We start from the raw sequence: 26,865 nt of genomic DNA, 5'->3' as shown, positions 1-26,865 counted from the left end.
AAGAATTTTGTAGTATATGGCAACAGTATAGCAACTAGGGTTGCAACTTACAGCTATGAAGCATCTGCAGCATGATAAAATTATATTTTGAGTTTGGGCGACACTTTGAACAATTCTGTAGTATGTTCAATGGTAAAAGCTGGCACATATTGTACATATTGAGTCCCTCATACTTGTAAAGCAAACGACATCATCAATTCTATATTTTACATTGTGCATAGGATTTCCTTTGATCAACAAGGTTATTTTCGGGTAAATCTGTAATAATTACACTGTTAAAGAGTTCAGTAGCCATATGTAACTGTCCTTAGTTATTTCACTAAAAAAAGTATTCGACTAAACCTGGGGGGGGGAAATTGAATTTCCTGTACAGTGATAATATGTTATACACAATTTTAAAGGGCCTGTCCCACTTGGGCGACCTAATCCGCGAGTTCTGGTGAGTTTGCCCTCAACTCGTACTCACAGCATGGTCGACACGAGGTCGTAGGTCTTCCTAACTCTCCTTAAAGCTCGAGAGTGGTCTCCGTGTACTCGAGGCCTCAGCTAGGTCGCGGTGTTTTTTTCAATATTGTAGTGGCCTGGTCAAGGTCAGGAAAAGACCGGACGCCAGGCGGATTCAAAAGAAGCTTTTTAATTCAAACAGTTCAAGAACACACACCGACACTCTTATCTCTACCCCTCGGGAGTCGACCGGTAAACCCCGTGGCAGACCTACGCCCCTGTCCCTCAATCGTCGAGGGGGATGATCCAAGGAGTGGCCTACCCCCCAGGGACCGCCACAATATGTTAAAAAATGCCTGCGAGTATAAAAAGGTCGCCATGGATAAAATCAATACTTTTTTTACTTGTAGGTTTAGTCGTAGTAGGTCGGCATGTTAGTCTACAACAACAACAATCAGTTTTATTCGTCACATTGCACATAAAGTGCAAGTGAAATGAATTTGTCAGCAGCGGTACAATAATAAAGAACACACAATATACAATAAAAATGTAACACAAACATCCACCACAGCATTCATCACTGTGGTGGAAGGCACAAAATTTGGCCAGTCCTCCTCCATTTCCCCCCGTGGTCATGTCCAGAGTCAGTCCAGGATCGGCTCTTCCCACCGGAGACCGCGGCTTTAGGTTGGTGTACGCCGCAGGCCGGTGGTCGAAGATTTAAAGTTCCCGCCGCAGCCAGAAGCACCGCAGACTGCAGGGCCGGCGGTCGACGCTCCCCTCCAGGGGTGATGGTAAGTCCACGCCGGGTCCGCAGTAGAAGTTGGCCGCGGGCCGGCATTCGGAGCTCCTTCTTCCCCTCGGGTCCCCCACGAGGGATCCCGGGCTGTAGATGCCGCGCCAGCTGAAACTCTGCAGACCGCGCTGCCGGCTGCCGCGGGCCAGCAAAACGGAGCGCTCCCCTCCCGCTCCACGCCGAGAGTCCGCACTGTGCACGCCGCTGAAGCCCCGGCGCGTCTCCAGGAAAAGCCGCCCGATCCTCGCTGTTAGGCCACGGGGGAGGCGACCTGGAAAAAGTCGCCTCTCCATGGAGGTGGCGACCAAATAGTTTCCCCCTTACCCCCCACACCACCCCCCACACAAGACACACAAAGAAACACAAAAAACATTTAGTCGTAGGTAATCGAGGGTAGTCGAAGGTAGTCGTAGATAGTCTTCATCATAGTCGAAGGGAGGTCGAAGGAGATCGAAGGCGGTCGTCTTCACTCTCCACTATTCGGTGTCCAATTTTCCCGAAGTTAGTCGTAGCTAGTTGAAGTTGGTCTTCAACATAGTCGAAGGAGGTCTTCAACATGTCATTTTTTAAAACTCTTCTAAACTCGCAAATTAGGTCGCCCAAGTGGGACAGCCCCTTAATTCTTCAAATAAGGACTACACTACAATGTAGCCTAATTTTAGGCATTTGTTTCATATAGAGTTTATATATGATTTGTCCCGTGTTGTGAACTGTAATATTTTTTATATAGTTCTATTATCTTTTATTTACAAACTTTTAAATATTTTAGATTTCATCTGTTAAAGAGCCATTTATCGATCTTTCTCTTCCCATTGTTGAAGAAAGGGTAAGAAAACTTTTTGTTTTTGTGTGCAAAGTAAATGAAGCATTTATCATCTTTAGGCTTTTTAGATCTTCTCGAGCATTGTTTGCAGTTTCTTTACTCGGTAGCTACCACTTTTTGGGGTTTGGCACCATAATGAGCCTTATTCCCTGCTTGTGGTAAATCTAGGCTACCAATTTAAATTGTGTGTTTATATACAAAGTATGTGTTCACTTCTCTTGTAATCCCTATTTGGTGCTGATCTGTTATCTATTTTCCATTTCATTTTGGTATTTACCTAATAAGTTAATAATATAACTATTACAAGCATAACATGATAATTGATCAGATTTGTTGAACTTACTACAAAATTCATGCTGATGGCTCATTATAATGATTTCATTTCCCAGTTTATGCTAACCACACTTAGTAAGGCAGTCCATAAAATGCAGGCACCTTGTGCATTTTCCTTGTGGGTGTTCATGGAGCATGTACTCTTTGACTTTTGCACATTCTCCGCATTGTGCCATATTCCAAGGGAAACACTGATTAATGTACTGTTAGTTGAATCCTTGAAGCTAAGCAAGCTCCTTCAACAGTTCAGCAACCACTTTCTGGGTTTTTCAATACTTTAAATTTTCAGAAAAAATTAAATCTTTATTCTAAACATCCATTTAATAATAGCTAATAGTCTTTTTAAATAAAGAAAAAAAAGAACAGAAAATGCTGCAAATAATCAGTAGATCTGATCATCTTGCTTCTGGAATCTTATGTCCTTGCTGTCGGAAGCTGCCGGACTACTTTAACTTAGTGGTTGTTCTTTGGTTAGGTTTGGCAGCCTTATAGAAACATAGAAAATAGGTGCAGGAATAGGCCATTCAGCCCTTCGAGGTGCAGGAATAGGCCATTCAGCCCTTCAATATGATCATAGCTGATCATCCAAAATCGGTACCCAGTTCCTGCTTTTTCCCCATATCCCTTGATTCCTTTAGCCCAAAAAGCTAAATCTAACTCTCTCTTGAAAGCATCCAGTGAATTGGCCACTGCCTTCTGTGGTAGAATTGGCCTCCACTGCCTTCTGTGGTAGAGAATTTCACAGATTCACAACTCTGGGTGACATTTTTTCTCCTCATCTATCTGTACATAACTAAAACTCTGATCTTGTTATCTTTCGGTTTGGCGGTCATTCTATTTGCGCAAAAACGGTTTGTGATAGCGCTATGATTTTTCACCAGTTAACTCACCATTCTACTATGCTACGATTGCACTGAGTTTCGTTCAGATTGATTGAATGGCGTAAAAGTTAGCGAGATTTTAAAATCTTAAAAAACACGCGTGCGCAGATCGATCTCTTCTCCCTTCCAGTGTCACGCGGATTAGTCTCTTCCCCTGTCACTCCCGGGATGGTCCGCCCCTTCCTGCGCCATCGTGTCTTTAGTGGAGCTGAGGATGGTCGGCAGAGATTTCCAACCGGACTTTCGGAGGGACCCGAAGCAGCCCTGCCCCAAGCAGCAGCCCAGAGTCGGAGACCCAGCCCAGCCCGAAGTCGGAGATGTCGCCAAACGGAAAGCGGAGACTCTGATCCCGGCAGAGGAGAACGACCAGCAACCGTCGCACCGCCAATTCCAGTCACTACCCCTCTGGTCCCCCTCGCTGGCTCCTACCCCCTCCCAGTGATGCTCCCCTTTCCTCCGAGCTCACTTCCCCCGCCCACACAGCCCTCTCCCCCCACACACACCCCTCCTCCCCACAAGCCCCCTCTCCCCCTCCCCCCCCCCAACCCCCCCCCCCACAAAATCCCCCCCGCACACCCCCCCCCGCTCACACAACCCCCCCCCCCCACACACACCACACCCCCCCCCAACTCCTCCGCCCGCACCCCCCTCCCCACAACCCCCCCTCCCCACAACCCCCCACCCACAATCCCCTCCCCACACACCACCCCCCTCTCCCACACACCCCCCCCACACACACAATCCCTCCTCCCCCCCCCACCCCCCCCGCTCCCACACCCCCTTCCCACCACACCCTCCCCACCCCCACGCTCCCCCCTCCACACCCACCCACCCTCCCCCCCCTTTATACACCTCCCCGTCCACACTCCCCCTGCTCCCCTCCCACCGCAATTCTCTGTTCTTTGTTGCTTCCTCTCTACAGTTGCAATCTGAATGGCTGAATTCTCCATTATTTTTTGTTTTTATTTCAGAAATCTAGCATCTGCAATATTTAACTTTTAATTAACATTAGATTTTTTAATGGCAACTTAATATTACAAAGTGAATACATAATGATAGCTGGATTGGAAACAGAATATGTTGGAAACACTCAGCAGGTCAGGCAGATAGACTTTAGGGCCTGTCCCACTTGGGACGTCACTTCCACGACAGGCCAGTAGTGACGGTCGAACGACGGTCCCGCAAGAGTTGCGCACGTCATCATGCGTCCGCACAGCCGTCTGGAGCACGTGACGTCATTTGAAGATGGACACAAAATGCAGGAGTAACTCAGCGGGACTGACAGCATCTCTGGAGAGAAGGAATGGATGATGTTTCGGGGCGAGACTCTTCTTCAGTCTGAAAGAAGGGTTCTTGACCCAATACGTCATCCATTCCTTCTCTCCAGAGATGCTGCCGGTCCCGCTGAGTTACTCCAGCATTTTGTGTCTATCTTCAATCGTCTTGGTCCCGTTCTGGGATTAGGAGTGGGGGTGGAGCTGGATCTGCAATGGCCGTGAGCCCCAGGCTGAGTTCGACGATCGTTTGCCTGCTTCTGCTGCTGTTGGAGGTGAGACGTCGCGTCGCGCCAGGGTCTTGGGCCTGTCCCACTTTGGTCGTCAGTTACGCAACAGGCCGGTGGTGCACGAAGATTTAGTGCAGGACGAAGTCCACACTCCTCCACGCCACTCCACACTCCTCCACACCACTCCATGCGCCCGTCCCCGCGCTACCCACACGCTAGCAGGTCACGTAAATGGCGCGTGAAAGAGTTAAGTGGGACAGGCCCTTAAGTGTTTCAGCATTTTCTGTATTTCAGATTTCCAGTACTGTGGAGACCTTCAGTATTGATATGGAAGTCATCTTGGAGTGACTGTTTTTGTGTAAAAATACTTAAACCAGATTAGCAGCAATTCCTCTATAAAATAGCCAGCTAAAAGCCTCTAAATGGTTGCTGAAATATAGGCCATTCTGACACAGTAAGCTATCTGTGTGACATGACAAATTATAATTTATCTTCCTAAAGCAAAAGGATCTCTCAAAATTTAATTTCTCACTATTCTTTGTGGTTTTTCTGTTTTATTCTGAGATATTCTCAAGTTAAGATTTTTAACACAACATACCAACAATTTTCAATATTGTATTTTTAGCAGGGCTATGTCAACAAACAAAGGATAAAGGGAGTAAAGAAATCAACAGATAATGAAGAGAGGAGTTGGCAAGCTTCGGCAGAACTAAGTAATGGACACAATGAGGAGGAGAGTAACCAGACACTTCATTGCTCTAATCTAGTAGACGGCAACAAGTTAAGTCAGTCAGAAGGTAGTGATAAAGATGGGAATCAGTCAGATAGAAACAATCTGTCAGATAGAAGCAACGATGCAGACACTGAAGCATCAGAGCCTGAGAACCCTTCAAAATCGATGGAATCCCTGAGTTGTGGCACTGATTCTAACTTTGGTAATTCAGTGCAATTCAAACACTCAGACTTTAACTATAGTGATTCCATTTCTAATGGGATATCAAAACTCAACCTTGGTTGTACCAAAAAAGAAAAAATAATTATTGATTCAGTTTTTGAGGAACAGAATGACAATGTTTCATTCAGCATTCAAGACACAAAAGAAAAATCTATTGTTTCAAGAAACACCGTTACAGCTTTTCAAACACTGACCCGGAGCTACAGAGCCAGACCTAAGGAATGTTCACTCCAGTCTTGTCTTGCCCAGTTCACATCCATAGATCTTCTAATGGGTAACAACAAACTGTTGTGTGAAAAATGTACAGAGAAAAAACAAAAACAGCACAAGAAGACTCAGTCAGCAGGTGGGTGATGTGGAAATGCCAGAAAAATCTTTTTTATCTGCAAATATCCATTGCGGCATGAATGTTCCCTCACAAGAGTTTTAAATGTGCAAAATTAGAGCACATGTTATTGGGGTAGGATATTGACATGGATAGAGAATTGGTGGGCAGACAGGAAACAAAGAGTAGGAATTAACCTGTCCTATTCAGAATGGCAGGCAGTGATTAGTGGGGTGCCGCAAAGCTCAGTGCTGGGACCCCAGTTATTTACAATATATATTAACTATTTAGACAAAGAAATTAAATGTAACATCTCCAAGTATGTGGATGACATAAAGCTTGGAAAGGTTGGGTGAGTGGGCATCTTACATGGCAGATGCAGTATAATGAGGATAAATGTGAGGTTATCCACTTTGGTGGCAAGAACAAGAAGGCAGATTATTATCTGAATGGTGTCAGATTAGGAAAAGGGGAGGTGCAACGAGACCTAGGTGTCCTTGCACATCAGTCACTGAAAGTAAGCATGCAGGTACAGCAGGCAGTGAAGCAAATGGCATGTTGGCATTCATAGCGAGAGGATTTGAGTACAGGAGCAAGGAGGTCCTATTGCAGTTGTACAGGGCCCTGGTGATACCGCATCATCACTGTGTGCAGTTTTGGTCTCCTTGTTTGAGGAAGGATATTCTTGGTACTGAGGGAGTGCAATGTAGGTTGACCAGGTTAATTCCCGGGGTGGTGGGTCTGACATATGATGAAAGAATGGATCAACTGGGCTTATACTCACTGGAATTTAGAAGGATGAGAGGGCATCTTATCGAAACATAAAATTCTTAAGGGATTGGACAGGTCAGAAGTGGGAAAATTGCTCCCAATGTTGGGGGAGTCCAGAACCAGGGGTCACAGTTTAAAATAAGGGGTAGGCGATTGAGGACCGAGATTATGGAAAAACCTTTTCACCCAGAGAATTGTGAATCTGTGGAATTCTCTGCCAATTCACTGGATATAGCTCTTAGGGCTAACGGAATCAAGGGATATGGGGAGAAAGCAGGAACGGGGTACTGATTCTGGATGATCAGCCATAATCGTATTGAATGGTGGTGCTGGCTCGAAGGACCGAATCGCCTACATCTGCACCTATTTTCTATGTTTCTACTTCCCTTGAATTATTTAATCATATTCATATAAAATAATGCTGACCTGCTACTTATTTTCTTGATTTAGGATATTACTGATATTTGGTATTGATTATTCCTAATTCCTTTATAACCTGACAGTGGGTGGTTTTCTACAATGGATTTTGGCCTGGGGTTGTTTAAGAACTTGCGGTATATGTTACAGGTTAGGATGATGTGTCCCAAATAATCTTTATAAATATTTGGAAACTTTGGAGTAAATGCTACTCTTGTTGTTACCTTGAGTAAAGATTTTTATATTTCACATTAATGCTCATTTTTACGTTAAATATCTTTCCTTTCAATAGAAAAGAAATCAGAACATGTATATACAAATGCTCGGAAGCAAATGCTGATCTCGGCTGTCCCACCTATATTAAATCTTCACCTTAAAAGGTTTCACCAGGTAATATCAGGTTTATTTTTATTATTTTCATGTTTAATAATTTTGAGTCTGCACTTCATAAGATAAATCGCCCTTTAATTAAAATTTCTCAGACATTTGCATGTATAAATTTATTTAAGCAAAACCAAATATTTGTTCAGTAATTGGACTCTAGATTTAAGTATTTAAATTATTTTTTAAATTATTTCAAGACATTTCTGACATTTTTATTCAAAGTAACAAAATATGGTGTATAATTACAGATTATTGGTTTAAAATTAAATTCCATACATAGAACATAGAACAGTACAGCACAGGAACAGGCCATTTGGCAAAATTGTTTGTTCTGAACATGGTGCCAAGTTAAATTGATCTCATCTGACTGTACACGATCCTTATCCCTCTATTCCCTGCACTTCCATGTGCCTATCCTTGCACCAATAAAAACAAAACAAGAAATCGAATCAGCACATTTTACAGTTTGGAAGAAAGTAATTGGTTCTATTGTTTCTACGTGCCTCATAACAAAAATAGGTAATCATATTGATGGTACACAAAAATGCTGGAGAAACTCAGCGGGTGCAGCAGCATCTATGGAGCAAAGGAAATAGGCGACGTTTCGGGCCGAAACCCTTCTTCAGACTGATGGGGGGCGGGGGGGGAGAAGGAAGGAAAAAGGGAGGAGGAGGAGGAGCCCGAGGGTGGGGGGATGGGAGGAGACAGCTCGAGGGTTAAGGAAGGGGAGGAGACAGCAAGGGCTAGCAAAACTGGGAGAATTCAAAGTTCATGCCATCCGGACGCAAGCAACCCATGCGGAATCACATTAGGTAATCATATTCCCCTTTTCTCATTTTCATTTGTCAGAAATAATTATTTCCCAAATCCTTTGGTGCACTTGCATGATTTTGCTTCTATTTCTGTTCCCTCTATCCTATTCCATAATCTAATGTCCTTCTGCTTAAATATATACCTAATAATTCCAAGATATAGCTGGACAATATCTCTATTTCTGAGTAAATCTGAGGTCATTTGAAATTAGTTTCTACGTGGAAACTTGTTGCAAGTCTAATGTTTTACCCCTTTTAATCTTCTCCAAGCATACAAACCTCCCAAGTTATCAATGTTCCTCGGGGTCTGCCCTTTGAGTAAACTGAATATTTCTAAGCTGCTGTGCTCAGGTGATCTAAAACTCTAGAACTATCAAGGGCTGCATGGTGGCACAGCAGTAGAGTTGCTGCCTTACAGCGTTAGAGATCCCAGTTCGACCTTGACTACAGGTGTTGTCTATACGGATTTTGTACATGTTCTCCATGGCTGCGTAGGCTTTCTCCGGATGCTCCTGTTTCCTCCCATATTCCAAAGCCTTACAGGTTTGTAGGTTAATTGGCTTCGGTAAAAATTATAAATTGTCCCTAGTGCTAGTGTACGGAGGTCACTGATTGGTGCTGACTTGGTGGGCCGAAGGGCCAGTTTCCACCCTGAATCTCTAAACTTAAAACTCTTCTGAAACCTTTCTGTCCCTATAGCACATTTTCCAACTTTATTACTCTTTAAAATCTATCTCATTTTCCCAAGTTAATTTTGTGCTCATCTTCCTTCATAACAAGCACAGTGCATGTGTTCAAGGAGTTTTATAAATACAAACTTTTGCAGAAAAAAACTAAATTTCTGGTATGAGCGTAAAATTTCATCAATTTGATCTCAAATTATTGATTAGCATTATTTCCAATTTACCGTTATGAAAACTTAATAACACATCTGTTCGATCACTTAACTCTGTGGTGAGAAACACAGATTTATCTCGTCTTGCCCCCTTCCTAAAACCTCCCTGTCTTTAAATTATGTCCATGAACGTCTTCTGCATATTCTTCATGCTGTGGAGAGCCTTCATAATGTAAGCTGTTTAAATGTGTACATACTAATCTATTTTTTGATTATGTCTTACTTTTGTATTGTATCCCCATGGATCCCATTGTGAACTTAGGACTATGATCTTTAAGGATTTGTTTTAAATTGGAATGACGTTTCTAAAAAAGTTTCAACTTATAGTTATCATAAATTGACGGTTCAGTTACTTTAAAAAAATTTATGTTCCATGTCAGGCAGGTTTGAGTTTGCGGAAAGTTAATAAACACGTGGATTTCCCTTTAGTACTGGATTTGGCACCGTTCTGTTCAACCAACTGCAAGGTATGTTCTGTGCACACTTTTTTTGACAAGCTTTATTTCCAATTTACCTTAATATAATCCTTATAACACATCTGTTCAATTGATCAGTATGTTTTCATGCCATCGAAAGAGGTTCAGTACAAATCTAGCTATTTGGATTGATTCATCAAAAGAGACACAACTTCTGGGTGTATATCAATGGAGTTTAGAAGAATGAGGGGTAGTCATATTGAAACGCATAAGATCCTCTGGGGACATGACAAGGTAGATTTCAATCAAAAGAATATCCCCAAAAAATTGCAGATGCTAGATATCTGAAACTAAAGCAAAAAAAAATGTGGGGAAAACTCAGCAGGTCGGGCACTACCTGTGGAAAGAGAACCAGTTTGTGGTTCAGATTTGCAAACTTTCATTAGAACTGGGAAAGAGAAAGATGCAAGTTAATTTTCAGACAGTAGATGTAGCAGTGATGTGCGGTCAGGTAAATGGCTGGGCAGAGAGTTCCTAGAATCAGTGGCCCGGCCCTCCCTGTGTGAAAAAAGTTCTCCTCATCTCGGAGAGAGAGAGGGTAGGGGGCTGTGTGCGTGAAGCACGCGACTGGAGATCCTCGTGGGGGGACATGACAAGACCCACCCCCCCTCAAAAGAATCTCCATTCCCCAAAACACCCAGATGCCCGTTTACCTCTTGCTTCCCCCTACACCCCTCTACTCTCTCTGCACCCCTCTCTCCCCCCTCCACCCGGGGTAGATCTACCCGAGCCGCGAGTACGTTACTCCAGCGAGGGGCCCCCTTAGGCGCGTGGCCCAATTGGGAGCTTTCCACGGCCCATAGCCTCTGAATCGGCCGCTACAAGATCGACAAATCAACCTACCAGTCAGTGCCGCCTGCGGTTGGAAAGTCAGCGCCTCCAGCGGTGGAATCTAGTGCTGCACCGCTGCTGCTGAAGCTAGCTAACGTGGAGGGAGAGCGAGGCAGCGTCAATTACATGGGCTGAGTACATAATTGACGCTCGCTTTCCCTCCACTGGGCTCAGTGAGGCAGGTGTGCCTCCCGTGGAGCTTTTTCATTGCAGTTTTATGGCGAGCATAAATTTAATATCTTTATACGAGAAATAAGTTACCTGGACTATGGATGACGGGGACATGTAATGAAGGGGTTTACACATATTACATTGGTGACATACAGAGAGATAGTAACAGGCACACGCTTATTGCCCCCGCTCCATCCAGTTTCTGAGGGGTTGCGCAATCAGAGGGGAGACTCAGCTCAGCTCGTCGCTGCCTCACCTCTCATCTCTCCCTGTATTTGCAGCGGAGCGAGCAAATTTGGTGATTCTGACTATAAAAAATGATTAGATTCATATAAAAATGACATTTATAACACAGATCAGTGGAAAAATCATTACATTTATTTTATTTTATTATTATTTTTTTTTACTTTTCTTAACAACTATTTTCATTGGGAGTATGACAGGTGAGGTTCTGCCTCCCCTGACCGCACGTCCCTGGTGTGATGTGTAGACCAAAGAGAGCATCTGTGATGGGAATGAGTCAAATTGGCTCCGCTTAATGTTATCAGAACATGAGCAAAACATACAATGCTGGAGGAATGCAGGCCAGACAACATCTATGCAGGAAATGGACAGACGATGTTTCGGGTCGGGACTCTTCTTTAGTCTGAGAAGTGTCCCAACCCAAAATGTTGTCTTTCCATTTCTTCCACAGATATTGCTGACCCACCAAATTCCTGCTGCACTTTATCTTTTGCACAAAATTCCAACATCTGCAGTTTCCTGTGTCTCCAGTTTTCAGCACATTAAACTTTTAGATCTGTGTGATAAGTTATTAATGGTAAGTTGCTGGCTAACAATGCAAGTAAGATAAGAAAAAAATAGAAAGTGGAAAATGCTAGAAAAAACAAGCAGGGTATGTGTTGAGATGTTTTTGCTCGTAGAAGAGTCGCAAATGAAGGAATATAGTTCAAGATCATTTAAAATCAAGGTCATAGAAATTTCCTTTATGCAGAGGGTCATGAATTTCTGAAATTCTCTATCCCCAAGTACAGTGGGGGCTAATTTTTAGAGATCCATATTGTGTTCAGTTCTGGGCACCATGTTATAGGAAATATATTGTCAAGCTTGAAATGGTTCAAAAAAGATTTACGAGGATGTCACCAGGACTGGAGGGTGTGAGCTGTAGAGAGAGGCTGTAGGATGGGTCTCTATTCCATGGAACGCAGGAGGATGAGGGGAGATCTTAAAGAGGTATACAAGATCATGAGGGGAATAGATCGGGTAGATGCACAGTCTTTTGCCCAGAGTAGGGGAATCAAGGACCAGAGGACATAGGTTCAAGGTGAAGGGGAAAATATTTAATAGCAATCCGAGGGGTAACTTTTTCATACGAGGCTGGAACTATCCCATAGTTTAAGAAACAGTTAGACAGGTACATGGATAGGACAGGTTTGGAGGGATATGGACCAAGCGCAGGCAAGTGGGACCCCCAGAAGTGAGGGCAGCACAGAGCTGGTCGAGGGGAGGGGGGGGGGGGGCAGAAGAACAACTCCAGGACTGTTTGGAGTCTGTAGACTGGGCAATGTTCAAGGACTCGGCAACGGATGAACGAATACGCCACAGTCGTTACAGATTTCATAAAGAAATGTGTGGAGGACTGCATCCCTACAAAAACCTTCCGAGTGTTTCCCAATCAGAAACCTTGGATGAACTTTGAGATCCGCACTCTTCTAAAGTCCAGACACAGGGCATTCATGTCTGATGATACAGTGACCGACAAGAAGTCCAGATACGACCTTGGTAAGGCCATCAAAAAGGCCAAAAGGGACTTTGCTCCAAACTGGAGGATGAGACAGATGTTTGGCAGCTGTGGTGGGGCCTGAATTCAATCACCTCCTACAAACGCGAAACCAGGAGGCAGCTCGAATGTCGGTGAAACATCACTCCCTGACGAGCTCAATGTGTTTTACGCACGCTTTGACAGGGAGAATACTGATGTGCCTTTCCGATCCCCCATTCGCTGTGATGGTATTTCAGTCTCAGTCACAGAGGCCGACGTCAGGAAATCCTTCAGAGGGGTGAACCCCCGAAAAGTACCTGGTCCTGATGGTATACCCGGTCATGTTCTAAAAACCTGTGCGGACCAACTGGCGGGAGTTTTTACGGACATTTTCAACCTCTCACTTCTGAGGTCTGAGGTCCCCACCTGCTTTAAAAGGGCATCAATTATACCAGTGCCCAAGAAGAGTAAGGTGACGTGCCTCAATGACTATCGACCAGTGGCACTAACGCCGGTGGTGATGAAGTGCTTTGAGAGGCTGATCATGGAGCAAATCAACTCCTACCTCGACAAAAACCTGGACCCACTGCAGTTCGCTTACCGCCACAACAGATCAACAGTGGATGCGATCTCGCTGGCCCTCCACTCCGCACTGGACCACTTGGACAACAAAAACTCATATGTCAGGCTGTTATTCATCGATTACAACTCGGCATTCAACACAATCATCCCCTCCAAACTGGTTACCAAACTCGCAGTACTGGGTCTCTGCGCATCCCTCTGCAACTGGATCCTCGACTTCCTCATCTACAGACCACAGTCTGTTCGTATTGGTGGAAATGTGTCAGCCTCGATAACAATCAGCACGGGAGCACCTCAAGGCTGCGTGCTCAGCCCCCTGCTGTACTCACTCTATACTCATGACTGCATAGCCAACCACAGTGCGAACTCCATCATCAAGTTCGCTGACGACACCACTATTGTGGGGCGTATCACTGATGGGGATGAGTCAGAATATAGAAGAGAGATCGAGCAACTGTCCATTTGGTGCCAGCGCAGTAACCTGGTCCTCAACACCAGCAAAACCAAGGAACTGATTGTGGACTTTGGAAGGAGTAGGAAGGGGACCCACAGCCCCATTTATATCAACGGGTCGATGGTTGAAAGGGTCAAGAACTTCAAATTCCTGGGCGTGCACATCTCTGAAAATCTTTCCTGGTCCGAGAACACTAACACAATTATCAAAAAAGCTCATCAGTGCCTCTACTTCCTGAGAAGATTACGGAGAGTCGGTTTGTCAAGGAAGACTCTGTCTAACTTCTACAGGTGCACAGTAGAGAGCATGCTGACCGGTTGCATCGTGGCTTGGTTCGGCAATTTGAGCGCCCTGGAGAGGAAAAGACTACAAAAAGTAGTAAACACTGCCCAGTCCATCATCGGCTCTGACCTTCCTTCCATCGAGGGTATTTATCGCAGTCGCTGCCTCAAAAAGGCTGGCAGTATCATCAAAGACCCACACCATCCTGGCCACACACTCATCTCCCTGCTACCCTCAGGTAGAAGGTACAGGAGCCTGAAGACTGCAACAACCAGGTTCAGGAATAGCTACTTCCCCACAGCCATCAGGTTATTAAACCTGGCTCGGACAAAACTGATTAATAACCACTTTCTGCTATTTGCACTTTATCAGTTTATTTATTCATGTGTGGATATATTTATATCATGGTATATGGACACATTTATCTGTTTTGTAGTAAATGCCTACTATTTTCTGTGTGCTTAAGCAAAGCAAGAATTTCATTGTCCTATACAGGGACACATGACAATAAACTCACTTGAACTTGAACTTAACTGGGACATTATTTGCCGGTATGGGCGAGTTGGTCCGAAGGGCCTGTTTCCACACTGTATCTCTATGACTCTAGGCAGATACATTTTTGAAAGATCGAGGGATTGAAGAGGGCTTGGAAGGATTAAGCATGATCATATAGAATTACAGGGCAGGTGAGAGGTGACATCGTTCTGCTTGTGTGCCTGCTTGCTGGTAAGCATGCAGGTACAGCAGGCAGTGAAGAAAGCTATGGCATGTTGGCCTTCATAACAAGAGGAGTTGAGTGTAGGAGCAAACAGGTCCTTCTGCAGTTGTACAGGGCCCTAGTGAGACCACACCTAGAGTATTGTGTGCAGTTTTCGTCACCAAATTTGAGGAAGGTCATTCTTGCTTTTGAGGTAGTGCAGCGTAGGTTCACGAGATTAATTCCCGGGATTGTGGGACTGTCATATGTTGATAGAATGGAGCGGCTGAGCTTGTACACTCTAGAATTTAGAAGGATGAGAGGGAATTTATTGAAACATATAAGATTATTAAGGGATTGGACACAATAGAGGCAGGAAACATGTTCCCGTTGTAGGGGGTCCAGAACCGGGGGCCACAGCTTTAGAATAAGGGGTAGGCCATTTAGAATGGAGATGAGGAAAAACATTTTCACCCAAAGAGTTGTGAATCTGTGGAATTCACTGCCTTGGAAGGCAGTGGAGGCCAATTCTCTGGATGCTTTCAAGAGAGAGTTGGATAGATCTCTTAAAGATTGTGGAGTCGGGGGATATGATGAGAAGGCAGGAACGCGGTACTGAATGTGGATGATCAGCCATGATCACAGTGAATGGCGGTGCTGGCTCGAAGGGCCGAATGGCCTGCACCTATTGTCTATTGACTTAGGAAAACACCAGCTTTGACTGGCGTTAAATGTATTTTATCAAAGGACTTCTGAAATGTATGACATCTACCCCGATTGTATAGTTCTTTGTGCTGATTTCTGAGGACGTGGGGAAATTGAGAGAAGTATCCCATGGCCTGATTGTTTAGCTATCCTCCTTGCTCTGTAACACCAGCAGGACAGATCCACCAAAGTTGCAGAATAGGGGTATGCAGTCAATATAGGAGGGAAGAGACAGAGACTTTAAGACTTTTGCCTCCATCACAGTGAGGAGGTGTCTGGTGAACTCACTGTGGTGGATGTTAATTTGTGTTTATTGTATGTTTTGTTATTTATTATTATATGTATTACTGCAGGAAATGAAATTTCGTTCAGACCGAAAGGTCTGAATGACAATAAAGGAATCCAATCCAATCCAATCCAATATAGAGTTGGCTTAATGTTGATTCTGGCATCATCTTGGCAGGACAAATCAAAATAGGGCGTACATGGTAAATGGTAACGAATTGAGGAATGCAGTTGAACAGAGGGATCTAGGAATAACTGAGCATAGTTCCCTGAAGGTGGAATCTCATGTAGATAGGGTGGTAAAGAAAGCTTTTGGTGTGCTGGCCTTTATAAATCAGCATTGAGTATAGAAGTTGGGATGTAATGTTAAAATTGTACAAGGCATTGGTGAGGCCAATTCTGGAATATGGTGTACAATTTTGGTCACCAAATTATAGGATGTCAACAAAATAGAGAGAGTACAGAGGAGATTTACTAGAATGTTGCCTGGGTTTCAACACCTAAGTTACAGAGAAAGGTTGAGCAAGATAGGTCTTTATTCTTTGGAGCGCAGATGGTTAAGGGGGGACTTGATAGAGGTCTTTAAATTTATGAGAGGGATAGACAGAGTTGACGTGGATAAGCTTTTTCCATTGAGAGTAGGGAAGATTAAACAAGAGGACATGATTAGGGGTAACATGAGGGGGAACTTCTTTACTCGGAGAGTGGTAGCTGTGTGGAATGAGCTTCCAGTGGAAGTGGTGGAGGCAGGTTCGATTTTATCATTTAAAGATAAATTGGATAGGTATATAGACGGGAAAGGAATGGAGGGTTATGGTCTGAGTGCAGGTAGATGGGACTAGGTGAGAGTAAGTGTTCGGCACGGACTAGAAAGGCCGAGATGGCCTGTTTCCGTGCTGCAATTGTTATATGGTTATATGGTCAAATGTGGCCCAAAAAAACCTCCCGGTAAAAGTCTCTCTCAGCCAATGGATCAAATCCACAATGAAGAAATATTAAAGAGAGCATTATGCCTGCATAATGTTGTATATAATAGGTAAGCCCCATCTGATACAGCCAGGCTTTTGAAATAACTATTCAGTTAGTTCCCATTACTGATCTTAGGGTCTCAAATTGTTTTTGTTTCTCTTCTCTTTTGAAAGTTCGAATTAATTGGATGGCACAATGTTCTGCAGTCTCTTCAACTACCTTAAAGCTCCCATCACCTTGGTTCAATCCTGAGGTCTAAGGTCGTTTGATGGAATTTTCCCTGTGGCAGATAATTTTCCTCCTGTTTCACTTTCCTCCCATGTCCTAAATGCTCTTCAATTATTTGGCTACTGTACCTGTGAGTGAGAGTTGAGAGAACTATGGGTGGGGGTGAGGGAGGAGGGAGGTGTGGTTTAATGGGCATGTCTGAGAAAATAGATTATGAAACAAGTGACATGTTGGATTGCACTGAGACTCATCATGGATGGCTTCCTCTATTGTAAGAACATCGAAGAGTTTGCCCAAGTGAGAATGCAACATTGTAGTACCAGATTGATGGGTTAAAGTATCTATAGCTAAGGAGATTCAAACTTATTGGTATCCAAAAATGTGGTCAGAAAGAGGACACAGGTCAAAGAAGAAATTAGGAAACGGGTCATCCACTCCTCAGACTCTGAGGATGGGGCCTGACCCAAAACATTACCTCTCATGTTCTCCAGTCATGCTGCCGGACCCACTCATTTACAACAGCACTTTGTGTCTTTATTTGTAAACGAGCTTCTGCTGTTCCTTATATCCCCAGTTAGTTACAATACTGACATCTACTGGCAATGTGGAAAATTGATTTTGAACTTGTTTGCTCAAAGCAGGACTAATCCAATCTGGCTAATGACTGTTCAATCCATTTGCTCTGGATGTTTAGCAAAGTGATGGAGATTATCGTCCACAGTGCTATTAAGTGGCACTTACTCACTGTTAATCTACCCACTGTGGCACAATTTGGGTTTTACTAGGGATACTTAACTCCAGATCTCATCACGCTTTAAGTTCAAAGATAGAGCAAATAGCTAATTTACAGATGTGAGGTAAGACTGCCTGACAGAAATCAAGTCAGTGTTTGATCTCATCTGATATGTTACTTTTTAGCATTCAAAACAAAATTGTCTTAGTCCTGATATGTTACTTTTTAGTCCTGATATGTTACTTCATCTGATATGTTACTTTTTAGCATTCAAAACAAAATTGTCTTAGTCCTGAAAAAGTTTATTTATTTCCTTCAAGCCTACTGGCTACATATCTGTAAATACAGAAATCAACCAAAATGATGACGGTGAAGATAAAAATAGTGGTTAATACACAATTAACCATCCAAAACACTGTGAACCCTTCTGAGTGTAGTCGCTAGTTATTACAGGAGAATAACTAACGACTACAGGCAGTGCTCAAGGTGAGGTAAAGTGTCTGTAAACCAATTCTTTTCTCTGTAAACCAAAAACGAAACAATTCCCCAATACCGAGATAAAACTATTTGCCCAAAATAGTTGAGTTTCCCCTTCTTAATTTGGAAGTGGTACTTTTTTCCTTAAAGATTTTCCCACCCAGATGGTAGAATGATAATAAAACAAAGCCAGCATGCTTTACTTACTTAGTAAAGGCTGATTTTTGTTTGGATGGATTAAAAAACTGATAAAGAGAGATTAATGACGATTTGATTGATTTGATTGATTGATTTGGGGGATGGAGCAACTAAAGCTAAATTTGAATCAAGTTTATGAGTTCTGCATAAACATTGCGGCGTAAACTGGAATATTTTTACGTATTAAGCCATTTTATCGGCAATGACAGAGTGACCCACCATTGTAATTAAGAAGGGTCTCGACCCGAAATGTCACCCATTCCTTCTCTCCAGAGATGCTGCCTGTCCCGCTGAGTTACTCTAACATTTTGTGTCTCTCTTCGGTTTAAACAAGCATCTGCAGTTCCTTCCTTCACATTGTAATTTAACAGCTGAGACTAACATTCTGCTACAATTTGTAAGCATCTAATCTCACAAAAACCTGTGCCATTTGATTGATATGGCAGGCTCTCTGTTAATACTGTCCACTAAATATTACTGGATGTCACAAGCTATACAAATCACTAGTTCAGCCCTGTTTCACCTGCATCGCTTGCCGACCTCGGTTTCTGCTGTCTGTAAGATTAATGTCAACAGAGAGAGGAACCTAAAAAAATATATTCAATTATGATTTTCTTTGACAAAGGTTATAATTAATTTGTGCTTGAAATCCAACAAGATTTGAGAGGAAACCAGTGGCATCTGTTGATCTCCAGTCCATGTGCTTTCAGTCCAGTGTAATGTAATGGTTGTAGTCGCGCTCAAAGATGCGCCAGCATTCAGCTATGTCCGAGTCAAAGATCAGAGGGTCTGGACGGCGAAGCGAGCTAGCCATGTCAGCAATAGTGAATGTACAAAGCAAAACTAAGTGAACAAAATAAAAATCGATACACTTAAACACGGAGTGGGTTGGCAACCACTTCTTGACACCATGTAAATGACCCAGTCATTCTCACAACATAGTTTTATTAAAGATCACTTACAGTAGACTTCAGCATGTTGTTATAGCTGTGTAGCAACGATTAGACTAGCAGCACAAGCTGGGTTACGATAATATAAACCGTGTAGTAGGCCGAGCTTCTAAATAATAAAGCACTACGATTGGATAGTGTGGAGTAACCCTGTATATGCATTCCATAAAGAGAGTTTTTTGATAAGTAGCAGAGGGGAGACCTGATAGAAGTATACGATTATGAGAGGCAGAGAAAGAGTAGACATGAAAGAAATGTGAAAGACTAGAGGGCATTGGTTTAAGGTGAAAGGAGGGAAAATGTAAAGGGTATGTGCAAGACAACGTTTTTGTGTGGTGCTGGGGCCCTGGAACATGTTGCTAGGGCTGGTGGTAGCATAGTGGCATTTATAATGCTTTTAGATAGGCACATGTTAATGCAAGGAATGGATGGATATGGGTCACCTGCAGGCAGAGGAGATTAGTGTAACCTGGTGTCCCATTCGGCATGGACATTGAGGGCTGAAGGACCTGTTCCTGTACTACACTGTTCAATTACTGAAGTTAAAAGGAATGATAATTTGTTTGTTAATGCTCTTTTGTTCAATGCCTTAATCTACAACTCATCTTTCATTGTCTTATCTGAGATTGTCCTGGAGGAATTTATGTGCTTCATTTGATCTGGATCCATCTAGAACCATTTAATCTGTTTGACTAAGAAAAACAAAAGTTGATTTCTTGTACATTTAGTTTTAAGCAATTATAAACACTAAAATCACTTGTTACTATCCATCTTCAAATAGACAAGCACCAATCCTGCATTTCTGACTTCTGGAACATACCTAAATATTTAGTTGACTTGGAAATTGTAGTTTGGACACTCCTTCACATTCTGTTTCTTTCTACTTCCACACCTATTTAGAAAGTGCAAGCTATTGTATTCTTAAATAGGGTTATGTGTGAAACCTCTACGAGGAAGTAACTTTTTGTTGTTTTCTGAGACTTGCTACAGTTGAGATAAAGGCTCATTCTTTTCAAACAGCATATGTAAGAAAAATAGATAATACTTGTAGCACAAGTCAACTACAGTATCTGTGAGAAACAAATAATCTTTCATCCATTGCCCTTCATTCAAACACAACATGATTGCGAAAAAAACTGCGAAAAGGAATAATATGATGGAAATTAAAAAGAAAATATTTGTGGGGAAAAAAGGGTATTTGAAAAGTGATTTAATTAATTGGCAGAAATGACTATGAGGCATGTTAAGAGGAATAATAGGAATCTGCTGAAAGGAAAATGGGCATCACATAACTATTCCATTTTACCAATGTAGGCTGAAAGAGAAGATGAAAGCTGTTGTTCAGATTTGTTGCTGAAGTGATTTTAAAGGCAGTTAATTCCAAAATTTGAGGTTGTATTGAGCAACACTGAATTATGCCATATTTGAACAAGAGTTCTGAGCACAAGGAGAATTGCAGTGGCAAGTGACTGAATTCAACTTTGTACTGCATGCTAAATGGTGGCAATCAGTAAAGTAAGCAATTTTTACTTTACCAATAGCTGCATTCTAAGCAGTGTATATATTGCATAACCTTGGAGAAAATAACAGTAAATAATTGACTTGCCTGGAGGAAATGTTTAGGGTTTCTGAAGATGTTGTGGAAGAATGTAAATTAACAGATTTTATATTTGTATCACTCACTTGGTAAGATTTTCAGGTATTGGGGGTAATGAAGTTTGGACAGGAAAGTCATGGAAAAGTGGGCCATTGAAGGGGCAACACAAATAATAGAAAATTAGAAGTGTTTAAAGATTTATTTTTAGTGTAAGATGAAGGATATTATTAGTTTGTCTAGCTATTTTGGAAAACTCTTTGAAAGATTTTATTCCTCAGAATCTGAGGAAGTTAAAATCACAGTTTTCGGAAAAAGATCGAGAATGACTTTCAGACTGAAAATAGGAACAAACATGGGATCTTGGGCCCTGTTTATAACAATGTGTTAAAACAATTTTTTTTAATGTGAATTAAGTGTTCAGTGATGCAAGGCTGGATTGTGACACTCACAACCATAACTGTTCAAGTTGGAAACAATGGTTATACAGGCACGAAGGTGTGAGTGAATTATGTGCCCAGGGTTAAATAGAGAACAGTAACGGCAAGAAAATTGCATGAAGTTTGGACAGAACTAGGGTCAAAAGAAAATTTAAAATTGACGTAAAAGGAAGTAAGTTCCATGAAATGATGATTTACGACAGTTCTTTTTGTATACCTGGGAGAAGAGGCATTCTATCGAGTGTCTGTTGTGACTAGTTTTTGTAGCATGAACACATAAAATTATTTATATTTTTGGTGTATTGAAAATCTAATCATCATACCATGAAAACACACACTTGCAAAATTCTGACTGACCTTTGTGGGCTTATAATTTTAGAATGTTGGAGATGAAAGCCGAGTGGTCTATGGACTTTATGGAATAGTCGAACACTGTGGTTCCATGCGTGGAGGCCACTATGCAGCTTATGTGCAAGTCAGAACACCGAACAAAAAAATACCTGAACATACTTCCGCAAACAAGAATATTCCAGGTAAAATAATAAAATAGTAACCAAGTTGCATTATATTCAGTTTGTCATAGTTTATTGAACAGTTTTTTAAAACATTTCCCTCACAAATTATAAACTTGAGCTACCTGTATTGCTAAAGGGCCCGTCCCACGAGCACGCGACCTGCATGCGGCAAGCGCGACCTAAAGGGCTGGTCCCACCAGCATGCGACAAATGCGACTTAACGTGGTCGCTTGAGCCGTACGGTCTCGCGGGGGCCGGTCCCACTTCGATCGCCGGAGCCGTATGGAGTTGTGCGGAGCTGGTCCCAACATCGCGCGGGGCTCCGAAAAACTGACTGTGGTTAAAAATTCCGCGCGGCAATGGCCTGCCGGCCCGCAGCCACCTCGACACCGTGTCACTCACTCGACCTCCGCGCGGCTCCCGCATGCCGTTCGGCTCAAGCGACCACATTAGGTTGCGCTTGCCGCATGCAGGCGCATGCTGGTGGGACCGGCCCTTTAGGTCGCGCTTGCCGTATGCAGGTCGCATGCTCGTGGGACAGGCCCTTTATGTTAATTACAAAATCAAAACTACGCAGAAGTATCCCTTGATTTACAAGTGTTAAATTTATGCATTTTCATTGCAAGCTAATTGACTCTTTAGAGTATGTGTCCACTATTTACAAAGTTTAGTTTGGTATAATGTACAATCATTAATGTGAGGGTACAGAGGGATTATATTAATAGTGGCAATAAGCTGTAATTAAAATCCTAATAACAGTTCAATCAAGACAGATCACTGGGCACTAGACAAACAGCTGTATGGAGTAGACAGTTGTTTACCCAGTACTTTAGCATAAGCATCTATTGAAACATATTACAGCCTACTAACATAATTAACTGTAAATAGATCTCCATTGCTTGTAGTATCTTGTACACAATTACGGAGGGCAAAAATGTTATAATAGAGAGAATGGAATAAAGGTCAAGAATGGAATAAAAAAATCAATCATGTGCCCCAGAGCTTTATGATGATTAAGGAAAAAACAAGATCCTAATGAGAAAACTTGAATATAATCTGCGAAAGAGAGGTGGGGGAAAGTGATATTGGGTCTTCTGAAAGTATGAAGACATTTAAGGCTTACCCTGACTGAAATATTTAATGTGCGCAAAGTTGCATAATAGTGGTGGTGGCGGCCAGCAAGTGCAGATATAATGGTGGCAGCAATTTTTACACAGAGCTGAAAACAATCATCAATGGATAGGGCTTTTCTGGAAGGGATCTCCTCCTCCATCTTGAGGGATGAGAAAAATGGATCCAGGGTTCAAGGCTGCTAAGATCATCTTGTAGAGATATATTTTATTAAAAACTGTAGATGCTGGAGTCTTAAGCAAAAAAATAGACAGGCACCAATCGTGTTTGGTGAAACAGTCGCCTAGTCTGTGCTTAGTCGTGCCGATTAATGGAAGCCACATCGAGAGCATGTAGTAAATGCAGTAAATGAGGTTGGAAGAAGTGTATGCAAGCCTCTGTCTTATCTGGAAGGGCTGGTGGTGTGGGGTTCCTGGATGGATGTGAGAGAAGAAATGCAGTGATAGGCATTACATTTGTGGTTGCAGGGGAAAGTGCCAGAGGAGGGGGCAGATTGGTTGGTTGGGAAGGAATAAGTGAACCAAAGAGTTGCAGAGGGAATGGCCATGGATCGTAAACGTTCTGAGAGATATGGGACTCGTTCCAAAATCACTTTGCTCAGCGTGGATGAGTCGGACCAAAGGACCACTTTCTGTGCTGTATAATGTGATTTTATTTTTTTTAATTCTTAACTGTTGAAGACCACTATGTATCACGTTGATTCTGATTATTCTTGCATCCGGTCATGGATGGTTTTGCAATTATATTTAATGGAATTTGTAAAAATTATGATCTTTGCTTTTCAGGATTCAGAGATGTTGGAGCGCCACCTGGCCAATGGGTTTATGTCAGCGACACTCTTGTACAGACAGTCCCTGAAGCAAGAGTACTTAATGCTCAGGCTTACTTATTGTTCTATGAACAACTTTCATAAAAACATGAGCAGGCTACTTTTTCTAATTTATACCTACTCGTGTTGGGTTTTGCAAACTTTTCATGCTATCTTTAATTTAACAGGGAAAGTTAGAAGGACATCATGATAAAAAAAATTGTTGCCACTAGAGGGAATTAAATGCACTTTGAGTATAAAGATAGTTGAAAGCAGTGAGGTTTACTTACAAAATTATGCCTTTAAATTTTCCCACCACTACCCTTCCCTACCCAGAGTTTATTTAAACTGACAGAAATGCACATATTTTCATTATGGTCATTATCATTCAATGTATATTTTTCAACTTTGGAAGAATCCTACTTTGGTTGTATTTATGAAGGTGATGACTATTTACATGCAAAAAGAGAAAGATTAGTCGCTGATATCAGAGACAGTTATAACTTCATATTTTATGAATGCTTTATTATAAAGGGCAGAAATAAGATCCAAGAATATTGAATGTTAATATCTGATATATATATATATATATTTTTTAAAACAATAAAATTTAGTTCTTTGGAAGCCTATCTCACTTCATGCATCGTTACCTTTGCATCAAATTATAAAATATTATGTCACAAATTCTGGATTTTAATACATGAAATGCTATTTGTGTGATAATCCACTCACAATATATCAGAAGTTGTGCACTCAGTCTCTTTCTGAATTTTGACACGGTTTCACAATATCAATTGAGGTATGCATTTTTTGTTGTTAGTCTTTTTTGATGCCCAATATGATAAACATGTTGCTTGCTCAAGGATATCTCAATAAATAATTGCCTACCATGTGTTCTTTTGAATTCTTCAATAACATTATCCTTAACATTTACAAAATGAAATATAATCAAAGCTGCAGCAAAATCAAACTGGTACTAATTATATGGAACAAACACCCTCTATCACATTTATCGTGTTTGGTCCTCGAAAAGTATTCTTATTCATGTACCTGTCCAAATAGCTTTTATATATTGTTTTTGGTCCTGCTTAAACTACTTCCTTTGGTGGCTCGTTCCATATACCCACTATCTTCACCTTTGGGTCCATATTAAATCTTTCTCCTCACATCTTAAACCGTACCTCTACTACTTGATTTCCCCACCTTTGTGCATTCACCCTATCTATTCCCCTCATGATTTTATACACCTGTATAAGGTCATCGCTCAGGCTCCTGCATTGCAAGCAATAAAGTCCTTACCTTCCCAACCTCTTCTCTATAGCTCAGGCCCTCGGGTCCTGGTAACATCCTTGTAAATCTTCTCTGCACCCTTTCCAGCTTAATGGCATATTTCCTATAGCAGGATGATGAAAACTGAACACAATATTCCAAATGCAGCCTCACAATATTCCAAATGCAACTTCTTGTACCATTGTAACATAATATCCCAATTTCTATACTCAATTCCTTGACTGATGAAGGCCAATGTGCCAAAAGCCACCTTCTCTCCCAGATCTTTTTGCGATGCCATTTTCAGGGAACGATGTACATGTACTCTGAAAATACTGATATAAAACGTCCCGGTCTTGCTGATGTCTTTTGATGTCAATGAGAATTGTTGGCCAAATCTGCTCATCACACTTAAATTACTTGCCAATCCTCGCCCACTTGCCTAGTTGATCAATCACCCTTGTCCTCATCCATAATTATTTTAAAGCAAATAGAACTGTGGTCTCTGGTCCCAAAATGCTCATTCATTGACACTTCAGTCACTTCCCCTTCCCAATTCCCTAATAGTAGGTCAAGCTTTGCTTTCTCCCTCATAAAGCCCTCCATATATAGCCTGAAGAAACTTTCTTGAATACATTTATCAAATTCCACCCAATTAATCCCAAAATAGATTGGGACTGTGATAATGAATAAAATGAATAAGTTTATTGGCCAAGTATTCACATACAAGGAATTTGCCTTGGTGCTCTGCCTACAAGTGACAACATGACATACAGTGACAGTCAGGAATGACACATAAAACATTAAACATTAATAATAAAACATTGTTGATTAAACATGTGAATTAATAAAATACCAGAGCAAATGGAGGCTATAGATGTTTGGTTATTGAGTAGAGCTACCACTCGTGGAAAAAAGCTGTTTTTATGTCTGGCTGTGGCAGCTTTGACAGTCCGGAGTCGCCTTCCAGAAGGAAGTGATAATGTTGGTATTAATTTATGTTGACTACTTAAGGGTCAAGAGTACATCCCAAAAAGGTGATCATCTTTTTATTTCTCAGCTCACCCATGTAGCCTCACTGGACCACCCTTCAGTAATGTAATCTCAGAGTACTGCAGCGATGTTCTTAATCAATAGAGCAACTCCCGTCCCCCTCTTTTACACTGTCCTCTATCTTTCCTAGGGCATCTACCCTGGAACAAGCAAGTTTCTGCCAGTCCTGTCTCTTCCTTAGCCAGGTTTTCTGTAATGGCTGGAATGTCCCAGTTACACATACCTACTCACCCTTTGAGTATATCCACCTTATCTGTCAGGCCAGTAACATTAAAATCAATGCCATTTAATCCAACTATCATTGCTTGCTCCCTACCTTGCTCCTGCCGATCTTGTCTACTGAACTTTGCTGTCTTTGCGTTCTGTACTAACTACCAGACCCCCACCTGTCTCACTATTGCATTGGATTCTGTCCCTCTGTCAAACTAGTTTAATCCCTCCCTCGATTTGTCCGCCAGGATATTTGTCCCATTCTGTTCAGATGCAGTCTATATCTCTTGTATAGGTCATTTCTGTCCCAGAAGAGAACCCCCCATAGTCCAAAAATTATGAAATCCAGCCCACTGCTGCACCAACTCCTCAACCACATTCACCTGTCCTATCTTTCTATTCATATGCTCACAGGCACGTGACACAAGGAGTTATCCGGGGAGATCACTACTCTGGAGGTCCTGCTTTTCAACATTTTGTCTGACTACCGATATTCACACTGGGGGACGTCATCACTTTTCCTATCTATGTCATTAAAGCCATTTATTTTCAATGTGCCATTCCATTTGTCATCCCTTTTACTTAATTCTAAGTTTCTAAGTATTCCTGAATGTCAGAGCTATTGAAAGTAAGTGACAATGTTTATAGTTGGAAAAGCCAATCTGCAGTTTTGGATTCTCCCAGGAGAGCTTTGGAGAAGGTTGA

The 26,865-nt window shown here is 42.1% G+C and overlaps 1 protein-coding gene across 2 annotated transcripts in view; it reads left to right on the top strand.

Moving 5' to 3' along the window:
* usp45 (ubiquitin specific peptidase 45) overlaps positions 1 to 24,516 on the top strand; it is an 88,115-nt gene extending 63,599 nt beyond the window's left edge. Inside the window, exons 12-17 of one of the 2 annotated variants that reach the window (XM_055635876.1) lie at positions 2,010 to 2,066; positions 5,410 to 6,082; positions 7,542 to 7,639; positions 9,721 to 9,807; positions 21,554 to 21,707; positions 23,606 to 24,516. In XM_055635876.1, coding sequence (XP_055491851.1) covers positions 2,010 to 2,066; positions 5,410 to 6,082; positions 7,542 to 7,639; positions 9,721 to 9,807; positions 21,554 to 21,707; positions 23,606 to 23,733 — 1,197 coding nt within the window. In that variant the 3' untranslated portion in view covers positions 23,734 to 24,516. Of the gene's footprint in view, positions 1 to 2,009; positions 2,067 to 5,406; positions 6,083 to 7,541; positions 7,640 to 9,720; positions 9,808 to 21,553; positions 21,708 to 23,605 lie in introns of both variants that reach the window. The other variant, XM_055635875.1, reaches the window with a different exon arrangement.
* The last annotated feature ends 2,349 nt before the right edge of the window (positions 24,517 to 26,865 follow it).

The sequence above is a fragment of the Leucoraja erinacea genome, chromosome 5 (genome assembly GCF_028641065.1).
Source record: "Leucoraja erinacea ecotype New England chromosome 5, Leri_hhj_1, whole genome shotgun sequence".
Taxonomy (NCBI): domain Eukaryota; kingdom Metazoa; phylum Chordata; class Chondrichthyes; order Rajiformes; family Rajidae; genus Leucoraja; species Leucoraja erinaceus.
The sequence above is the reverse complement of the archived record's forward strand: the minus strand, read 5'-3'. Positions and strand labels throughout refer to the sequence as shown.